At 37.2% G+C, this 18,995-nt stretch overlaps 1 protein-coding gene across 1 annotated transcript in view; it reads left to right on the top strand.

Annotated features, from left to right (window-relative positions):
* TBC1D22A (TBC1 domain family member 22A) overlaps nucleotides 1-18,995 on the top strand; it is a 187,107-nt gene that overhangs the window by 126,064 nt on the left and 42,048 nt on the right. Inside the window, exon 12 of the mRNA XM_064142446.1 lies at nucleotides 15,304-15,399. Within this exon, the coding sequence (XP_063998516.1) occupies nucleotides 15,304-15,399 (96 nt within the window). The remainder of the gene's footprint in view (nucleotides 1-15,303; nucleotides 15,400-18,995) is intronic.

The raw sequence follows: 18,995 nt of genomic DNA, 5'->3' as shown, positions 1-18,995 counted from the left end.
TGTTTGATCTTCCATTTAGTATTTCAGGAAAAAAATGCTTTTATGGGGTTATGTGCTATTGTTCCATTAGAAATAAAACCTTGGTAATAAGGATTTTTTTCCTAATTAAAGGACTTTGAGATTTCCATGAGAGGCAATTTGACATATATTTTGCTTTGTGATACTGTATTGCTCCCTGAAGTTAAATATTTTAGTGCAGATTAAATGTTTGTGTGATTTTTATATTGAAGGTGTTTTTTTGTTTCAGTGTTAAATGTGATTATTGATACTGGCTCTGAATGCCAGCTATGTAAATTAGGGAAGTGGTAAAGAGGATTTTGGTTTTCAAACTTGTAGATTCTCTTCCCTGTGGCACTGCATCCCATTTCATTACATATGCATTTTTCATTTCTTTTATTCTAACTGGGCTAAGCCTTTTTTTAGTCCTTTTTGTTTTAAATTCTCTTTGTCTCTACTCCTGTACCCTCTATGGAAACAACTCTGCAGTTTGGATCTCTGTAGGCTCTCAGTGAGCAGTGCATGACAACCTTTGCTTCCTGCCTGTTTCCATAGTAGCTGCACCTTGTTGCTTTTCAGAAATAAGTATTATTTTAGTTTATAGTTTAAGACCCCTGGGATATAGAGGCTTTTCACAGCCTTCTAAGACTAGACATGCTTTATTGAGGTAACATGAAAAGTAGACTACCCTAGAAATGTTCATGAGAGAGTCCTTGCTGTCTGAAAGTTATGTGGAAAATGGAGTTTCTTGAGAGGTGTCCAGCATCAATCTTCAGTGGCTTGTTGCTACTCCTGAGAATTATAAACCTTCTGGGAGCAGTTAATTGTTTGACACTACTCTTTCTATCTCTGACCCTGGACAAGCGGTTTCTTAAGAACTCTGGGAGTCTACTGAGTGTGTACATCTTCAGTAGAGCTTTGCATGTGCTGATTTATTTGTTTTGCAGCACATTTTGCAATGCACATTGGCTGGTTAGAGCATGTTTCTACCAAATAACAGCTGTGTACTGCATCCAGTTTGATTGGCACAGGCTGCAAGTATTGTTAGTTCACAGTGAGCTTCATCTGTGACAGCAGAAACTTTATAATGATGAGTTTTTATTAATGCCTTGAAAAATAACGTGTATTGAAAACATTTTCCAGAATCATATTAGATTATTGGTATTTGCCATCATAAAATCTCTGCATGCATTTTTGTTTTAAGTTAGAGAAAATCTAACTGCAGTAAATCTGCTTGGTTTTTATTTAATTTTGTTAACATCCTTTCCATTTCGGTATTAATTTAGGGTGTTTGAGACTTGAGGAATAAGACTGCACAGGAAGTAACTGAGAATGAGTACACTGTGTCAAAAATCTTGTAGTTACATGCCAAACAAAGTTGTATTTGGCAGCTTAAAGCATTGGCACCGACTTAAATTTATGTTTGAACACACAGCTTGACATCCCTCTTTCTGACATTTCCAGGTATATGCTAGCCAGATTTGAAGGCTTACAAGTTCGGTGTCTTCAGTCTTCATTGCTATAAGCAAAATAATGTGGGAAAAACATTGCAAAAAATAATATAAAGCTAAAGAACAGATGCAGTAAAAAAATATGTTTTGATGATCATCTCCTCATAGAAAAGAATATTTCACAATTTGGCTAGGTAATAATTTGCTTCATTTCTGTTGTAAATTTCTGGAGGCTGGATTGTTACAAATAATTGTTCCTTTCTCTTTCATTTTGTTCATAAACTTTGTCCTAAGCTTAGCAGCATGGGTTTTTGATGGTAGTCTTATTGTTGCTTGTTACAACTTTTTTTTTTTTTAAAAAAAAGAGATTTGAAGAAAGTTATATGGAAATACATAAAAAATGAAATCCAGTAAGAGTCATTTATAACCTCAGTAGGCGATCATTTGACGTTTTCTGTAAAATAAAGTGTAAAATGTTTCTGAAAATAAAGAGTGATGTTTAGAAATCAAATGCAGTACGCAGTGCTCTCGGGTTGTTTCAGTAGGACTAGTGTTGTGCTTTTATATTATTTGGTCAATAGTTCCTGATTAGGGAAATTGCAAAAGCTACATGTTAGCTGTGAATTTCAGCTGAAGACTCTGCATTTAGCCAAAAATAAAGCCCTCATCTGGAAAACTTTTATTTGGATGAAAAGTGTTGTCCCATTTTGAGCTGCTTAAGGCCATCAGAGTATTGACTAGGGCACTCTTGCTCACTGTTGGAAGCGTCTCAAGACACTGGTACTGACAACTCAGTCCTTTAAATGTCAGCATGGATTAGTGGAGAGATGCTCACAGAAGCCAATGGAAAGAAAAATGCAAGCCATGTTTATTGACAGCAATAAGAGGTTTGAAACTCTTACACTTCACACTCTGATGATGTCATGTCAAATGGAAAAAAAAACCATGAAAATGTACCGGTCACTTCAGGCTGTCAGTGTGGAATAAAATGTTGTAGAGGTCTCTCTAGTTACACAACTGTGCTGTATCTGTGATGGACTAAGGTTGTCCAGAAAAAAAGGTAACAGTATTATTGGTAATACTAGAATTAAATTTATGCAGGTTGTGGTATCTTGAAATTTGCCTCGACTTCTGGCAGGCTTTTCTTCGTTTACAGTGCTATAGGATATTCTTGTAGACACTTTCCTTAACAAAGCAGTTGCAATCCATTTCATTAGGAGAGCACTGGTGGTTAATGTAGGATATACCTGAACTGGAGAAAAGTGTGAGAGTATTGGTCTCATAGTTTTTCAGGATTCTTCAGAATCAATGCAGATATTTCAGTTCTCACAGAGTAGTAGCATTGGAGTTAACCTCTAGAGAACCTTGATAAAAGAGATGCAACAACTCTACAAATGTTGCCATTCCCACACAAGTCTTCTGTTTCACGCTGCTTTTTTCAGTGATCCAGTGTCAAGACTGATTATTAGTGCGGACTTTGACTTCACTATTCTGCTGTATACAAGGTTTTGATTTTCAGCACTTTGTGAAGATTCAGATCAAAGACCTTACCTTTATTCAGTGATATTTAAGTACTGACCAGGCTGTAACATTCATTGACATTCTTCAGAACAATATTACTCATAAGATATATGTTTACAAAAGCTGATAAAGTCAATTAGATTTAGTGGGTATAGTTTCTCGTTCTGATTAAAGTTCAGCAAACCTGCACCTGATTATCAGTATTATTCTATTTCTGTGCTAACCAGTTGTGGATGGGGATAGAGGTGATCTGAAGAGTATTTTTTTTCATTAACTTGGTGAGTCTTTTGTATTAACTATTTAGATAAGAAGTAGCTTATTTTATTCATTGAGGAAAGATCAAGCTCCTGGTAGTAGCTGTCAAATGCCTAATGAATTTGATTAAAATACATGCATTATTAACATTTCCAGCTGTGAATTGAGCAACTAGCAATTTTCAGATACTTGGAATCAGTAATGATGTTGGCATTTCAGTTGCTTTTGACATCAGCTCTTTTATAAATCTGCAGTTCTGCAGAATCATGACTATGTGTGCTGGATGTGGTGGAGGCACCGTCCCTGGGGGTCTTCAAGAAAAGACTGGATGAGGCACTTAGTGCCATGGTCTAGTTGATTGGATAGGGCAGGGTGATAGGTTGGACTGGATGATCTTGGAGGTCTCTTCCAACCTGGTTGATTCTATATGATGGTTTCTATATATATGATGTAGCTGGAGAGCAGCCGAATGATGTTTTCAGATGTTGTGATTTTTGTTCTCTTTAAATGAGTGAAGATACTGCTGCAGTCAAATGCTGCCTACTTTTGTTTCTATGTTAGTTTTAATAGATGAATGAGATGTAAAATATGCAGGCCAAGGAGCGTTGTTAAGCTGTTACATGGTCACAAAAACTTTGGTACAATTAGATCATCATCACAAGGTGAGGTGAAACATTCAGCCATCCCTTGGTCGAGACTGTTTTAGGTAGCAGTGCTGTACAAGGAACAAATGTTGACATTTTGCAGACCAGCAAATGGAGGAAAATGCCAGTTGCAACTCTTTCCTAGTCTCTAGAAGAATACTGGTAATCACAAATTAGGTATTTTGTTAATATTTTGTAGGATGTAGTGTAGTTTAATAAGAGAAGAGGATGAAAAAAGCTGGTGGTATATCTTGAGTATCATTTTAATCGTTGTACTAGAAACTTAGGTGGTGGTCTTGACTCTGTGTCATGACTTAGTACTTGTCATGACTAAGCTTGAAAGGAAGATTGGCTTGGAAAACAAGAAGGGAAGACAATAATGAATGCTTATGAATAAGTATTTTTTTATTATTTCCACTATCTTACCCACTTTTCTTCATAGTGAACAAACCCCATCTGTCAGAAAACTGAATGTGATACACATTTTTTTGTTCTTGGTTTTTAACAATGTGTTCTTTGAAAGAAAGAGGAAGTAACTGGAACACTTTGCTTGAAAATTTAGGTATTATTAAGAAGAAAGTAGGTCTTTCTTTGACCACACAAAGTTTTGGTGGTCAAAAATGTCATTTTATGTTTGGATTCTAGTAAGAAATCTTCACAAAACGTTTACATATTAGATTGATGTAATAGTCTTGTCAGTTTGCAGATGTGTTTCTGTTCACTGGAAAAAAAATCACTAGTATCTTCATTGGATTACTTAATACACTTTACACAAGTGATCAGTAATATTTCATTTAAGCATTCATTGCAATCAGAATACCAACTTGTGCCCAAAAAGGCACACGTGTAAGTCTCTCTATCTGGAAGTGACATATGTGGACTAAAATGTGAGAGCATATCTTTGAATTGCATGCTATCAGCGTGTCAGAGAGCATGTTCTTGTTATTTGCTGAGAAGCTGAAATAAGCAAATACTGGTTTTTAATACTGTTATTTTAAATACTGGTTCTGTCTGTCAGTATAAACATTTGATATGTGTTTGTACAGTTATTCTGTAAATCATAGCGATAAATAGAGAAATGATACTTTATAGTTGTGAAGTGTTAAGCTAGCAATTTTATACTTTTTATAGGTATGCTTTGAATAATTAATCACTTTTATTAAAGCTAATATGGTAAAGCTAAAAGCATTTAATTATACAAATATCATACAACTGTTTCAGTATCTTTGAAATCTGAGGGCTCAAAGCTGTAGTGATTGTCTTGAGCATGGATTACGTGTCTCATCAAAATGTGATAACAGATTAATACCTGCATAGAAAGATATGACTGTGTTCTTTCTAGAGAACTAGCAATTTCATTAAAAAGAAAATTCAGCAGTTCTGTTGTTCAGAGTAAAGGGATACATGTAAATGAGGCTAGTGCTGAAATAGTATTTAAACAATCCTGATGGTTCTTCCATTATGTCCATTAATTAATTTCTCAGCATCAAAATTCTCTGGGAGTGAACTTCAAAAATAATTAATATGATATGTGAGGTAAATAGTTTAGAAATTCCAAAAGTGAAATAGGGAATTAGTTTAGTAAATATTAGTCATACTGCTTATTTGTGCTCATTCACCTTTTAAAAGCAGGTTATTGAGGAAGTATGATCTGGTTTTGATTCACGTATCTACTGACGTTGTGCTTACAGGGAGAAAAGTTTCCATGTTCTATTTCCCATTTTCCATAACATACCTGTTCTTACTTCAAATAACTAGGCTGCTTAGAGCAGGTGAACATTTATGTAAAAATATTTTGCCTTACAGGAAATTTCTTAAAATTAAATCAATCGCAGAATACATTTTCTGCTAATGATTGGGATTTAGTTTGTGCCTTGGAAGGTAAGTCATATCTTTAAGGATAGTTCTGTGAGTAACAACAGTTCTGATGTTGGTGTGACACAGCTTTGATTCTTTCCACCACGTTTTTGGCCAACAAATTAGTGTCAAGTCAGTACTTGAGAAGAAATTAAAATGTTGAAGTTCAAATTAAATTACTCATTTCAGATAGAATGAATGGGGTCTTAATTAGAAGGAACTTCAGAACAAATTTATTTGCAGCTGGACAACCATGTCTGAATAATTGAAGGCCAACTTTAAGCCTAGCTTTAAATAAAAGAAGTCTTTGCTGTAATGGTAGTTTCTGTTATTGGATGTAGATGACGCAAAAGTGAGATTTAAATTTTGTTATCCCAGATGTGCATGCCTTTGAAAGTAGCTTGGAAGATTTCACTCAAATCTGCGATTTAACCTATTAAAAAAGAAATAGCCTGCAGATTTTAGAAAGCCTTTTTTTCATCTTCACCTATACTGAGGGTGAGGGGACAACTTGTCCTCACTTCTGTTTTTATCTTAATGTTACTTCTTAGCCTTTCTGTAACAACTCATTCATTACTTCCTTAACTTCTCTCACACAAGGGGGATTTTTCGTTAAGGTGGGGGACATCTGGTAAATTAAAGATGCAAAATTAATTTTCTGGGAAATAGCTAAAGAGTGTTGAAATGACTGTTGGTGATGTCATCATTTTGTGTCCTCTTACAGCTTGAGTGATCTAATTGCCTAAGCATTTTTTTTGAGGAGTGAGCATACTTAGGACTAAGGGTTCTAGGGAAGTCTATGCTTCAGTTCAAAACTCTTGCAAGAAACAAAATACATTGTATGCTTGTGTGTTATACTGTTAGGGAAGCAAAGGACATAGTGATGTTCAGTGTTAATTGCATTGAGGTTCTCCAAGTCATAGCATTGTGCCATGGCTTGGTAAGATAATTAGGAACCATATTAATGGCTCTAACTGAACAACTTTATTCTTTAATACACTAACTATGCTGAGCAAAAGAAAATACAGCTCTAAGTAATCATCCACTTTCTAAAACCTGAACAGTGGAAATTACTCTGTTATTGATGAGGACTTCAAACATTATGTGTCTCTTACTTGTTAATGTACTGAAACCTCCATTAATTCTTGCTGCTGGTTCTGCTGTTCTTGTCTCCAGTCAGGTTAGGAGTTTTCAATCTGAAGTACTTATGCAGAAGAAAAACTTACATAAATTGTGTTGTTTTTTTCCCTACTAGAGGAGCCATAAGTATGCATATTAGATTGGGGGTTTGTATTTCATTCTTCACCATTATATTATTACAGTAGATGATTACCACTGGTAGAATTCATGGTTACATTACCTCATCCCTGTTCTTGCTGTATTCTGCATAGCCATGCTAGTAGGTAAAAAGGAAATGGTTTGCCCTCTACTTCAAGGAATTCAAAGCAGCAGATGAAGTAGTATTTCTGCAGTAAGTACAAACAACAGCTTATGGTCACTCGTTACTGCAGCAGAGAAGAGGCTCATTAACATGGGAAATGACAAAAGAAATCAGTAAGCTTTCAATAATTACAATCTGCATAATTGTTCCAGGTTCTTTTCAAAATAATGTAGAAGTGTTGCAGTGTAATTGCTCTCCCTAGGTAGAGTTCAGCATCACCTGGCATTTGTATCAAAGGCATTCTCCAAAAAAACTGCCTTACTCCACTTTTGTAAGTACCCGGTTTAGCAGAAGAAAGGCCTGCAAGCTCCATTCCTTTGCTATGATCTAGCATCATTCTTACATGTGAAGGTAATAAGCCACAACCTAGGAGGAGAAAAGTCATTATAAAACTAAAACACATTGCAGTATGTCAAGGTATCTCATTGAGTGAGACTCCACTTGACATCCTGATGGCCGGGCCCAGAGAGTGGTGGTGAATGGTGCCACATCCAGTTGGCAGCCAGTCACTAGTGGTGTTCCCCAAGGATCAGTGCTGGGCCCAGTCCTGTTCAATATCTTTATTGATGATCTGGACGAGGGGATTGAGTCCAGCATCAGTAAGTTTGCAGATGACACCAAGCTAGGAGCAGGTGTTGATCTGTTGGAAGGTAGGAGAGCCCTGCAGAGGGACCTGGACAGGCTGGATGGGTGGGCAGAGGCCAATGGGATGAGATTTAACAAGGCCAAGTGCAGGATTCTGCACTTCGGCCACCACAACCCCAAGCAGCGCTACAGGCTGGGGACGGAGTGGCTGGAGAGCAGCCAGGAGGAAAGGGACCTGGGGGTACTGATAGGTAGTAGGCTGAAGATGAGCCAGCAGTGTGCCCAGGTGGCCAAGAGAGCCAATGGCATCCTGGCCTGCATGAGGAACAGTGTGGCCAGTAGGACAAGGGAGGTTATTCTTCCCCTGTACTCAGCACTGGTCAGGCCACACCTTGAGTCCTGTGTCCAGTTCTGGGCCCCGCAATTCAAGAGAGGTGTTGAGGTGCTGGAACATGTCCAGAGAAGGGCAACAAAGCTGGTGAGGGGCCTGGAGCACAAATCCTATGAGGAGAGGCTGAGGGAGCTGGGGTTGTTTAGCCTGGAGAAGAGGAGGCTCACGGGGGACCTCATTGCTGTCTACAACTACCTGAAGGGAGGTTGTAGCCAGGTGGGGGTTGGTCTCTTCTCCCAGGCAACCAGCAACAGAACAAGGGGACACAGTCTCAAGTTGTGCCAGGGGGAGGTATAGGCTGGATGTTAGGAAGTTCTTCCCAGAGAGAGTGATTGGCATTGGAATGGGCTGTCGAAGGAGGTGGTGGAGTCACTGTCCCTGAAGGCATTGAAGAAAAGCCTGGATGAGGCACTTAGTGCCATGGTCTAGTTGATTGGCTAGGGCTGGGTGCTAGGTTGGACTGGATGATCTTGGAGGTCTCTTCCAACCTACTTGATTCTATGATTCTATGATTCTAATTTAAAAAAATCCATAATTAATTATTTAAATGAACCAGATGAGAAACACTGTTTTATTTATTCTCACCACAGTTTATTCTGGGAAAAACAGGACTAAAAAAATCAAATGTACACTTGGAGCTAGGGTTTGTGGGTTTTTTAATTATTTAAATTGAACGTATGGGCAAGTGAGGAGTATAGTAATTAAACTCTGTTCTGAGAGGTCATTCTGCCCCTGTACTCTGCACTGGTTAGACCACACCTTGAGTACTGTGTTCAGTTTTGGGCTCCCCACTTTAGGAGGGACATTGAGATGCTTGAGCGTGTCCAGAGAAGGGTGACGAGGCTGGTGAGAGGCCTTGAGCACAGCCCTACGAGGAGAGGCTGAGGGAGCTGGGATTGTTTAGCCTGGAGAGGAGGAGGCTCAGGGGGGACCTTATTGCTGTCTACAACTACCTGAGGGGTGGTTGTAGCCAGGAGGAGGTTGCTCTCTTCTCTCAGGTGGCCAGCGCCAGAACAAGAGGACACAGCCTCAGGCTGCGCCAGGGGAGATTTAGGCTGGAGGTGAGGAGAAAGTTCTTCACTGAGAGAGTCATTGGCCACTGGAATGGGCTGCCCGGGGAGGTGGTGGAGTCGCCGTCCCTGGAGCTGTTCAAGGCAAGGTTGGATGTGGCACTTGGTGCCATGGTGTAGCCTTGAGCTCTGTGGTAAAGGGTTGGACTTATGATCTGTGAGGTCTCTTCCAATCCTAATAATACTGTGATACTGTGGGAAGTTACATAAAAGATTCTGCTTAAAATGGTTAATGGGTCAATAGCATCCATTTGTGTTTGATATTGCTGAATAGTATTACCACAGATTTTGAAGGCTGTATGGAAAATTTTAACAGAGCAAAATATTGATCCAAAAAAATTCCAGCAATCCCTGTGGCTGGGATTTCACAGCGGGTTTTTTTCAAACTGTTGCCAAGTTGTTGCTTGCTAGAGTAGAGAGGCCAACTATTAAATAGTTATGAAAACTGATCTTCACCTTTTCAGCATAAATCTGTCAAAGCTAATAGAGCACTGTAAGATCAATATTTTTTTGAACATTCCTAGCAGAAATAGGATATGGGAACATAGTTTTTGTAGAGGTTTAAAGTAGGTCTTCTACAAGGAACTTACAGTGGATACTAAGGGTTGAGGTAATGAATTTATTTATTTATTAATGGTGTTTTGCTGTGCCAGCCATAACTTGCTGTTATGACCTGAAAATGCAAGACTCCATTACAGATGAAAATGCTATGAAATACCTTTGGATCAGATTTGGTTTTCATGCAAAGCTCAAACCAGCCTATACATTTTCATATTGATTTATGCATGTTTGCTTTAAAAACAGTGACTTATGGTACTTACATATAAGTAAGTTTTGGTTTTTTTTTCATTTGCTTGGGTTTAAAGATAAATGGTCTGACTTTGTGGCCATGTTTATTGTCAGAATAGGCTGAGATTAGACAAGTGCTGTTAGTCACTTACTACTATTAGGATCATCCCTTTAGGAGTACTCATGTGGAAACAAAAGCAGTGATAGAAGATAATCCAAAATGTTCCAAGTGAACAAAAATAACTGGATTTGCTAAGCATGCAACTGCAGCATACTTTTAAACATGTATCATGACTAAATTGTAAAGAAAATCAAAATTTCATTGTATAACTGACTCTAAAACCAATAGGAGGTTATGATCACACATGAGTTTGTAGGCTGCTATGTACGACAAAACTACCTGCAATCTTCGAAGCATTCCAGTATCACAGAATCATAGAATCAACCAGGTTGGAAGAGACCTCCAAGGTCATCCAGTCTGATCTCAGCCCTATCCAGTCATCTAGACCATGGCACTAAATGCCTCATCCAGTCTTTTCTTTAACACCTCCAGGGATGGTATACAGTGTCATGTCATAATACTCTTTCACTGTGATTAAATGTGGTGTTTTAAGAAAGTTTGGTAGTAAGAAATCACACCTTCCAAAGCCTTAAGAGCCAATGCATGTAATGCACCAGGTTGATGTAGCCTATTGAGATTGATGAAAACAGTGAAGAAGGATCTTCATTGAAGGTTAGTGAAGAAAAAACATAGCTGTTAAATTAAGAAAAATGCCCTTGGATGGATAATAACTATCTGAAAGGTAGAAAACAGATGGTAGGAATAAGTGGGTGTGTTTCAGAGGTAAAGAAAATCACATGTAACTTCTTAATATTTTTTTGATGAGACTTTAGCTGTTTCTGCTGAAGTCATTGGGAAATTGATAAAGGAGTAAGAGAGGAGTTTGCTGACATCATGTTATTGAGGGTAGTAAGGGTGAGAGGTTGCCGGCAAGGAACTGCAGGACTTTTTGTCACTGTAAACAAATCAGGCAGTAAATAACAGGTAAAATTCCAGATGGCCAAATACAAAATGATTGTGTGTGTGTGTGTGTGTGTGTGTGTGTGTGTGTGTGTGTGTGTTCAGAACATTCCTAACTGTGCTGGTTTAAGTATAGGCTCCAAGTTAGCTTTCTATGCTTAAGCACAAGGAAGAAAGTTAAAAGAAAATCAAAGGCTAAGAATTTCTGGAAAAAAGAACAAAACGTCATTATGCAGCAGTTACCTTCTTTCTGCATGTTACATGCTGTACAAAATCCAGGCTTTATTGCAACATCAGAAATTACAGGAAAAGATGTGTAAGAGGCAAAGATGGTGGAGCTGGTACATGAGTAATAGTAGAATAAACCAGAAAAAAAAACTAGTCTGCAAAAGAGAAGAAAAGGGAATGGACTGAAAAAAGATGAACAGGAAGTGATTGTTCATACTCTCAATGTGTTAATGAACAGCTTTCAATGAAACTAGCAGGTGTTTGCTTTAAAAAAGACACAGGGCTTTGTAATTACCAAAATGCTTACAGTGGGAAAAAACTTTGAGCAGATAAATAAAGACAAATCTATTAAGAATTATTAAATGGGTATATTCTATAACTTAATCTAAACACATCTTTGAGCACAAAAAAAAAATCACTGAAGAGTATTCTAGGGATGTACTACTGTGGGCTTGCATTCTTACACTCTTAGTCATCTGGTGCTGATCATTTTTGATGGTAGGATAGTTACCCTGATGGACCTGTGTGTGGTGTATGTCTGCTGTGTTTCTTCTCAGACTGGAACGCTGAGTCTCAGTTTTGACAGTGAATATTAGCCTGTGCCTAGGAAGACAGAGCTCCTGCTGGTGGAAAAGATAAATCTTGGAGGAGCAGCCAATAGGTTGCTTTTCCATGGTGATCCTGTGCAGATGTCTTTATCTTCTTCTGTCATTAGTTGCTTGGATAAGTTGGGAAAAAATGCTTAAACTTCTTTACAGCTAAACTATCTGCCCTTTATAATGTGGCAAACCCAGGGGTGCTTAGAGTTGCTTTATTTATCTGTAATCATAAAGTGTTTGAATGTTCTTGTATTGGTATGTGAAATGTGATGGTTTCCTACTTAACCCTGGTACAATTTCATAGCTCAAATCATTCTGAGTAATGAAAAAATTCACCTTATATTGTATTTACTCTATCAACAAATAAAATACCGTGAGATACTACCCTCCCTAAATGCTGGAGTATCTAACGTATGGAGGCAGGTTAGACCAGTCATTGAGTAGACAATTATCAGTCTAGTCATGCCTAAAATTTGCATTGTTTTGGTAAGTGTCTAATTCAAGAAGTTTGGGGAGTGCAGTATAAAGAATGCTTTTCCTTTCAGCTGCAAAAGAGGCCCAGCATTTGCAGAGCAATGAGATATTTGTGATGTTAACAGTCTAAATGATTTTTATTGATAATGACAGATGGTTCATAGATAATGTGCTCTGAGTCGTCTGTAATGTGTTCAGAATAAGTCTTCTGGAAGGTTGTACATCTGTCTTAAGATCTTCTGCTAAAATATTTAAATCAAGGTCGTTGTTTATACTTGATTTTAAATAGCTTTTAGCAGGTAGTCCGTGTTTCTGTGCATTTAGAGATCAAACTGTTTGTAACTTCAAAAGCTACAAATGGAAAAGTATAATAGGTAGCAGGTGTTAGAAAAGACGATTATGCATTAGCTGTTTCACTCAATTTCTAAAACTGTCTAAAGCTATCCATTGGAAATACTTTGTAGCCTAGATTTATCTCTGCAGCATGATAAATTTCAACTCTATAGGGAGGTATGTGTTTTTTCTCTAATGAATTGCATATTTAAGCCTATTTGGTTTCATTTATAAGAGCTGAAGAAAATTGTAGTGGGGAAAAAAGAAAGGTTGACCAGAAAAAGTACGGATTCTTGTATACTTCCAGATGATTTTTCTACTGCTCTTCAAAAGCTTTAGTTGCTGAGGGTTTTGTTTGTTTGTTTGAAAGCATTTTATCTTGACTTTCTGGCTGTGGAATATTTTTATTTATTATATGCTAACAGAGTTAATTCTTGGTCTTAAAACCCAGCATCTTAGGCTGTTATCAGCAAAACCCCCACACCAGTGATCTAATTTGACTACCTGTGTCATACTGTCAACAAGAGGAAAATAAACAGTCTTGTTAACCACAAATTGACTTTGAGAGTTAAAGGGCTGCTTTCAGGTAGATTTCTTTAATCCTGCCCTCTTCCTCCCTATGCTTTTCAAGAACTGATGTAACGGTGGAGGATTGATGAGGTGGCAGGATTACTATATACCAAAACAGGTTCCATTTAGTTCCCTGCTTTTTTGCTTACATCATGTAATTCAAGAAATGTAAACATTTGTTACAGTCGAGGATGATAACACGTAATCCAATACATAAAATACCCCAAATAATAATTGTTACTTTAAATGACATTTTCCTTCATACAGACTAAATGGTCTCTCTACTTCTTCATCTGCAAAAATAGTTTTCCTCTTTCTTAATCTGCTTTCAGCAGTATTTCTGTTACTTTATCCGGTTGGCAATCTCAATCCAATTTTATTTGTCTCTGTCCCATAGCTATCATTTTTTTCCTCCTTGCTTTCCTCTTTGATTGCAAATGCTCAAGCTGGTGTCATGCTCTTCCGTTACCCATTCTTCAAAGTAGAACTAAACACAGATCATAGTTCACAGGGTAATGGTGAACTGAGCTGTTTCTTACTATGCCAGAAATTCTTCACCAGTGACAGCACAAACTTCAACTTCAAAGTGAGCTTCTGGTACATATAATGTGTTCTTGTATAGACTGTTGGTTTAGTCTTAATAAGTCTGAATAGACTGATTAAAGTCATGTTAGTCAAGTAGAGTATTTTTTCTGGAGTAGGAAGAATACCACAGGATTTTATAATCAGAATCTTCCTTTTCTGGTTCCAAAATGTGCTGATTCTTTTTTTTCCACTTCCAACTAGACCTTTAAATGTAAAACTTTCCTGCAAATTATTGACATTATCTGTTTTCTCTCTCTCACTGATTTGGTGGACAGGGTGATCCATAGTTTCTGTGACTGCTAACATGTTATTTGTGCCAGCCCCTTGTAGTACAGTGTGCATTTCTGTCAGTCAAGGTAAAAAGTTGAGAAGGAAAATTAGGAGGAGAGTCTTTTCTTCTCCATTTGTGATAGCATTGAAGTTACTTTATTGCATGTTACAAATGTTATGTGAAGTATTTTAAATTCTGTGCTAGGTACAGTAACAATAACATAGATGTTTTTCTTGTGTAAAGTTTTTCATTAGAAGTTGTTTCAGTTCACTTTATTTCATCAGAACACTACTTTTCTAAAGAGTAACCTGCTGATTAGATAACACCGACCAAGAGAGACTATAAACCCAAAATTGTTATACTTCTAAAGAACTACAATTAGATCCTATAAATTGCTTAGATATCAGCGTTTGCCATATTATGTAGCTTAATTTTATAAATACCATTTAAAGTGTTGTTTTAATGAGGTTTTATTTAGCATTAGTTCACATTCGTCACATTGATAATTAAATATAATTATTCAGTTCTCAGTGGTGTGGAAAACAAAATCTAGAATTAATTTGGTATTATGAGAAAACTCAGTGAAGTCTTTTAGAAGGATCACAAATATTTCTAAAATCTTAGGTATACTTATAAAATCTTAATTTCAGGAGGGAATTTTATGAAGTGACTGAGTCTGCTGGCTTGAACTAAAAGAGAATGCTGTAGATCTGAGTACAAATATGAGTTGTAGTTGTTTTGTGTTACAAGATGTAATTTTTCCCTTTAGCTAAAACCTCTAATTCAATCAAATAGCAACTGAGTTCTGTATTTTTTTAATGATTAATAATTTCCATTTTTTTGTTTTATGACTAGAAAGTTCTAATAGTAGTAGAGTTTGGTCTTAATAATGGAGAAGAAGCACATGTTCATGCCACACTGCTGAGCTAGACAGTACAATATAATACACCAGGTATAAGCTAATGGATAATATCAGAAATGGAAAACTGATCTGTAAAGAACTAATTCAAATGTGAGAAATGGATGTATACCTCACCTTCTTTCCTGTTACAGGTAACAGCTGTGAATAAATTTGGCATAGATCAAATGCAAACATGTTTGTGATACAGAGAGTGACTTAGCTGACATTTGTAGCTATCTCTGATTGCCATGAAAATACACTTAGGTTATATCATGATCAGAGGCTGTGTATTGAAAGGATTATATATATTTTTTTTCTAGGCTGAACCAGAGGGGTTTTCTCACTTCCACCTATACGTCTGTGCAGCCTTCCTTGTTAGGTGGAGGAAAGAAATCCTGGAGGAGAAAGATTTTCAAGTAAGTAGATTGGATGTTTTCCAAGGATAGGGAGGTATTTGTTAAATTTATCTTCCTAGAATTATTTGGGGATGAATTTATGATAAATTAGTAACATTTTCAGCAAGAATGACTGTTTCTGTTAGAATTGTTCCCAGACTGTTGTCACTGAAGCGACTATAAGAAGTAGATGTATTCTCTTTTTTTATTCTGGAAAACAATGCAAAAAAACCCAATCAAACAAGGTGTTTTAACTAAGACAGACTTTGAGAGGATGACTTCTGGAGCTGCTGTTGCAAGTACATCCTTGGTATTTAAAAAATATTTTCTGAAAAGATAACTGCATTTTTTTTAATCTTCAGTGCATCATTGACGTTCTTTACTTATAATTTCTCATCTGTGTAATGTAACAGTATAATACAACAAGATGATGTTTGTTCCTTGAAAAAAAGCTGGGCAAGTGATTTTTTTTAAGTGAGGGAGCTGTTTTTCAGTAGGGAATAAAAGGACTCGAACAGTATTTACTTCAAGTTTCTACATTTCAAACTCTGACATTTTTCCAGTAAAGGTCATATCAGGGAGCTGTTTAGAATGGGATTTGAATATGGTAAATAGCCAAATAATTTGTGTACCCCTGTAGAAGTTCAGTTATGTTTGTGAACTGTTGACAGTTACTTTCATAGAAATATTTTCTGTAGAATTCTACCCCGTGATACCCATGTGGTGCCTGAAAGACATTAAAGTCCTGTTTACAGGCTGACTGTAAACAAACCTTGCTGCAAAGCCCTCACCATTGCTTGCCCTGGGGAAGTGTCCCCATTACCAGCTTATTTTCTGTCCATCTGACTGAACTCTGTTGCTCTGTACAAATTAACCATTGTGTAAATTTGTGTATCACTTTAATCTGTTTTACCTTTCTTCATAAAAGAATTTATTCAGAGCACTTTAACTGTCCTTGCCTATCTTTGCAATAAATAAATGCCCAAGGGCACAACATAACAACTTTAATTTATACTACCTGCCAACACTGTCAGATTTTCTCAGTTTATGGTATTTTGTCACAAACAACTTTAATGTTGGTAGCCATGCCTCTCCACTACAACTGTTCACTGTTAATCCTCCCTATTAAGTTTCACCTGTTGATTTCCTGCACCAAAATTCATAATTTCCTCCTCTCTACTGCATCTATTACGACAATGCTTAAATAATAAACCCCCAGGTATAGTACTATGATGGTTTGTTTTATTCTCCTCACATATATTCAGATTTGTTCACTTCTTTAATAATTAAGTCATTTCTTTATGGTTTAATTTCTTTATAGGCTATGTAAACTAGACTGTAAAGCACACATATCAGGAACACTTTGCAGACTGCTTTAGCTTGCTTACAACATAGAGATGCAATTAGTAATTTCAAGGATCTGTAGACTAGTGCTAGTTTTATCGCTATCATGTGTTAGCACTAAAAGGTTTGGCCTTCATTATTGTGTAACGTGACCTTGTAAAATAACTGAAGTGTTATCAGTTCTCCAAGTGATACTTCTCTCCCACAGGCAAGAATGAAATTCATTATTCTTTCTGGTTTTTTTTCAATAGAATAAAAAGCCTGACAGGAATTTTTAAGGTAGAATAATTTTCCCAGAACATCAGGTGTAGTGATACAGTAGATGAGACACTGATCAGTTTAATTGAAGACCAGTTTTAAAGTACTTGGTTATGTTGGATTAAGTACATTATCTGTAACACCATGGCCTGTATCCAAAACAGTGTGTCCTGAAGGAGCAGGGAAGTGATCATACCCCTGTACTTGGCCTTGGCAAGGGCATAAGTTTGAATACTGCGTTCAGTTCTGTCTGCCACAGTATAAGAAACTGAGGTATTGGAGAGTGTCCAGAGAAGAATAATGAGGCTAGTGAGCATTTTGGAAGGCATGTTGTGTGAGGAGCAGCTGAGGGAACTGGAAGGGTTGGTTTAGTTTGGAGACGAGAAGGCTGAAGGGGAGATCTTACTGCTCTCTACAGCTACTTGAAAAGAGGTTGCAGTGAGTCTGATGTTGGTCATCTCCCAGGTAAGTAGCAATAGGACAAGAGGAAATGGGCTTAAGTTGTGCCAGGGGAGGTTTAGGTTGAATATTAGTGAAAAATTCTTTCCTGAAAGAGTGGTGAGACTGCTCATGGAGGTGGTGTAGTCACCATCCCTGGAGATATTCAAGAAGCATGTAGATGTGGTACTTCAGGATATAGTTTAGTGGCCATGGTAGTTGGGTTATGGTTGGACTCAGTGATCTTAGAGGTCTTTTCCAACCTTAATGATTCTATGACAGGAAATAATCTTTGCTTTATTTCTATTTTCATAAGTCTTGCTGCAATCAGTAAAGTGTTATGTTTATTGTTCCTTATATGAACAGATTGTTCAACATATAGCAAATGTTCAGCTCTCCATGATCATAGTTCTTTATTACAGATTGCATGTATGTTTGTGTGGCTCTTATTTTGGTGGATTTTTGTGTATTGTAATGGCAAAGAAAGAAATTTTGCAATGTAAGGAGTTAGTCTGCCTGGACTAGTACTGCAACTACCTGAAGGGAGGCCATAGCCAGGTGGGGGTTGGTCTCTTCTCCCAGGCAAACAGCAACAGAACAAGGGGACAGTCACAAGTTGTGCCGGTGGAGGTATAGACTGAATGTTAGGAGAAGTTCTTTATAGAGAGAGTGATTTGCCATTGGAATGGGCTGCCCAGGGAGGTGGTGGAGTTGCTGTCCCTGGAGGTCTTCAAGAAAAGACTGGATGAGGCACATAGTGCCATGGTCTAGTTGGTTGGACAGGACTGGGTGCTAGGTTGGACTGGATGATCTTGGAGGTCTCTCCCAGCCTGCTTGGTTCTATGGTTCTATGATTCTACAGTGATAAAATCTGAAAACCACTTGGCATTTGATTTACATCTGTAGAATTAAATACACTGTCAAGGGAAATAAGTTTTGATAAGGGAAATAGAGGAAGAAATAAATGCTCCAATTCAGGCCTACACATTTTCAAATAATAACATGTCTATATTATATGTATCTGTTATAGGCATACATCTATATAAATAGGTCTATATTAACCTGTAACAAAAGCATTTCAAACTATGTTGACCTCAATCCCATATTTTTCACATCTAAAAGAAGATAACTAATTTTCACATTGTAAAATGATTATCAAATCATGATAGAAGTTGTCTTCTTTTTAATCTATTTGACAAATTATTGTTCTTACTGTTGTCTATTTGGGCAGTTGGGTAGACCTCAGAAACATGAGATTTGTGGGTTAACATAAGTTTTAGCAACAGACGATTGAGAAGAAAAGTGATTCTTTCTTTATATGTAAATCTAGAGCAATGTAAAACATTATTTTTAGAAGTTGTCCCATGTTTCTGTCTTATGAAGTCTAGGACCTCTTGACTTCCCACAGATTATTCCATGCCACTTTTCCATATAAATTGGTGCTGACTAGTGTAAGATGCAGTACACTGGAGAATGAAGAGCTATTTCAAGCTGCAGTGTCCCTAGAGAAAAAAAATACTTTTATGAAGCTGCTTATGGAGGAAATGTCAAATGTTGTTGGTTTTTTTTTTTGCTAG

Source organism: Pogoniulus pusillus, chromosome 4, assembly GCF_015220805.1.
Source record: "Pogoniulus pusillus isolate bPogPus1 chromosome 4, bPogPus1.pri, whole genome shotgun sequence".
Classification (NCBI taxonomy): Eukaryota; Metazoa; Chordata; class Aves; order Piciformes; family Lybiidae; genus Pogoniulus; species Pogoniulus pusillus.
The sequence above is the reverse complement of the archived record's forward strand: the minus strand, read 5'-3'. Positions and strand labels throughout refer to the sequence as shown.